This window comes from Antrostomus carolinensis, unplaced genomic scaffold, assembly GCF_000700745.2.
Source record: "Antrostomus carolinensis isolate BGI_N321 unplaced genomic scaffold, ASM70074v2 scaffold9115, whole genome shotgun sequence".
NCBI classification, from domain to species: Eukaryota; Metazoa; Chordata; class Aves; order Caprimulgiformes; family Caprimulgidae; genus Antrostomus; species Antrostomus carolinensis.
In genome coordinates, this window is record NW_010317090.1 from 3560 (window position 1) to 4684 (window position 1125).

Consider the following 1125-nt stretch of genomic DNA (forward strand, 5'->3'; position numbering starts at 1 on the left):
TTATAGCAGTCATTTGTCTCCCCCTTTTAATTTTGAGAGGTGAATGTCAGAGGCTGCCTCCTTGGTTTTATTTTTTATTGTTTTTTTCTTTGAATTATGCCTCTTAGTCTGTTGGATTTATCTAAAACTCATCCTTATTCTCCTTTCTTCCCTCTGGAAAATTCTCACAGCACGTGTTTTAACTATGGGGAAACAGGATCTATCATTAATGGAATATTTGAACTCTTAATTCCCTAACACCTTTTAAATTCCATAGGTGATTGGATTAAATCCTCCCTGCCCTGTAAAACGTTTGCATCAGTGCTCCCACTCTTTGCTGGAATTAAGCTCCCATTTCAGTTCTTTCAGATCTTCTTTTTGGAGACCTTCAGGGCAAACACAGAAAAAGAAGAGAAGGCTCCAGGGAGACCTTCTAGTGGCCTCCCAGTACCTGAAGGGGCTCCAGGAAGGCTGGGGAGGAACTTTGGCCAAGGGCAGGGAGTGACAGGACGAGGAACAGTGGTTATAAACTGGACAAGAGTAGATTGAGATGAGATGTGAGGAAGAAATTGTTTGGTGTGAGGGTGGTCAGACGCTGGAACAGGTTGGCCAGAGAAGTTGTGGCTGGGCACCTCCTGGCGGGTTGGAGGGCAGGGTGGGAGCCTGGTCTAGTGGAAGGTGTCCCTGCTGCTGGCAGGGGGGTTGGAACTGGATGAGCTTTCAGGTCCCTTCCAGCCCAAACCATTTGATGATTCTTCCTGTGTGATCACATTTAGATTCCTGCTTTGGCAGGGGGGTTGGACTAGATGATCTTTTGAGGTCCCTTCCAATCCCTAACGTTCTGTGATTCTGTGATTCTACAAAGAAGTGAGCAGGATGAGCTCCTTTTGACCAAGCACAGACACACGAGCCCTTCATCCTCTATAGGCTGCAGAGAGGCATGGACACTTCTCAAACAGGATTTTATTTGTAAATATTCAAGATCAGATGAATTGCCCTCTCAAAACATCTCCCATTTTAACAATCTGACCAATTCCCTCCATTGTAAATACCTTTATCCTCAGTGTGTTCGCTTCAAAATGAATCAGTCTCTTTGGATACTTTCAGAGTTGAAAATAAAAAGCCCAAAGGGACAGATGTTTCTCT

General features: G+C 44.6%; 1 protein-coding gene across 1 annotated transcript in view; it reads left to right on the forward strand.

Moving 5' to 3' along the window:
• Positions 1-348: 348 nt before the first annotated feature.
• KLHDC10 (kelch domain containing 10) overlaps positions 349-1125 on the forward strand; it is a gene marked incomplete at both ends in the record, with an annotated part of 8028 nt that continues 7251 nt past the window's right edge. Inside the window, one exon of the mRNA XM_010168459.2 lies at positions 349-392. Coding sequence (XP_010166761.2) covers positions 349-392 — 44 coding nt within the window. The remainder of the gene's footprint in view (positions 393-1125) is intronic.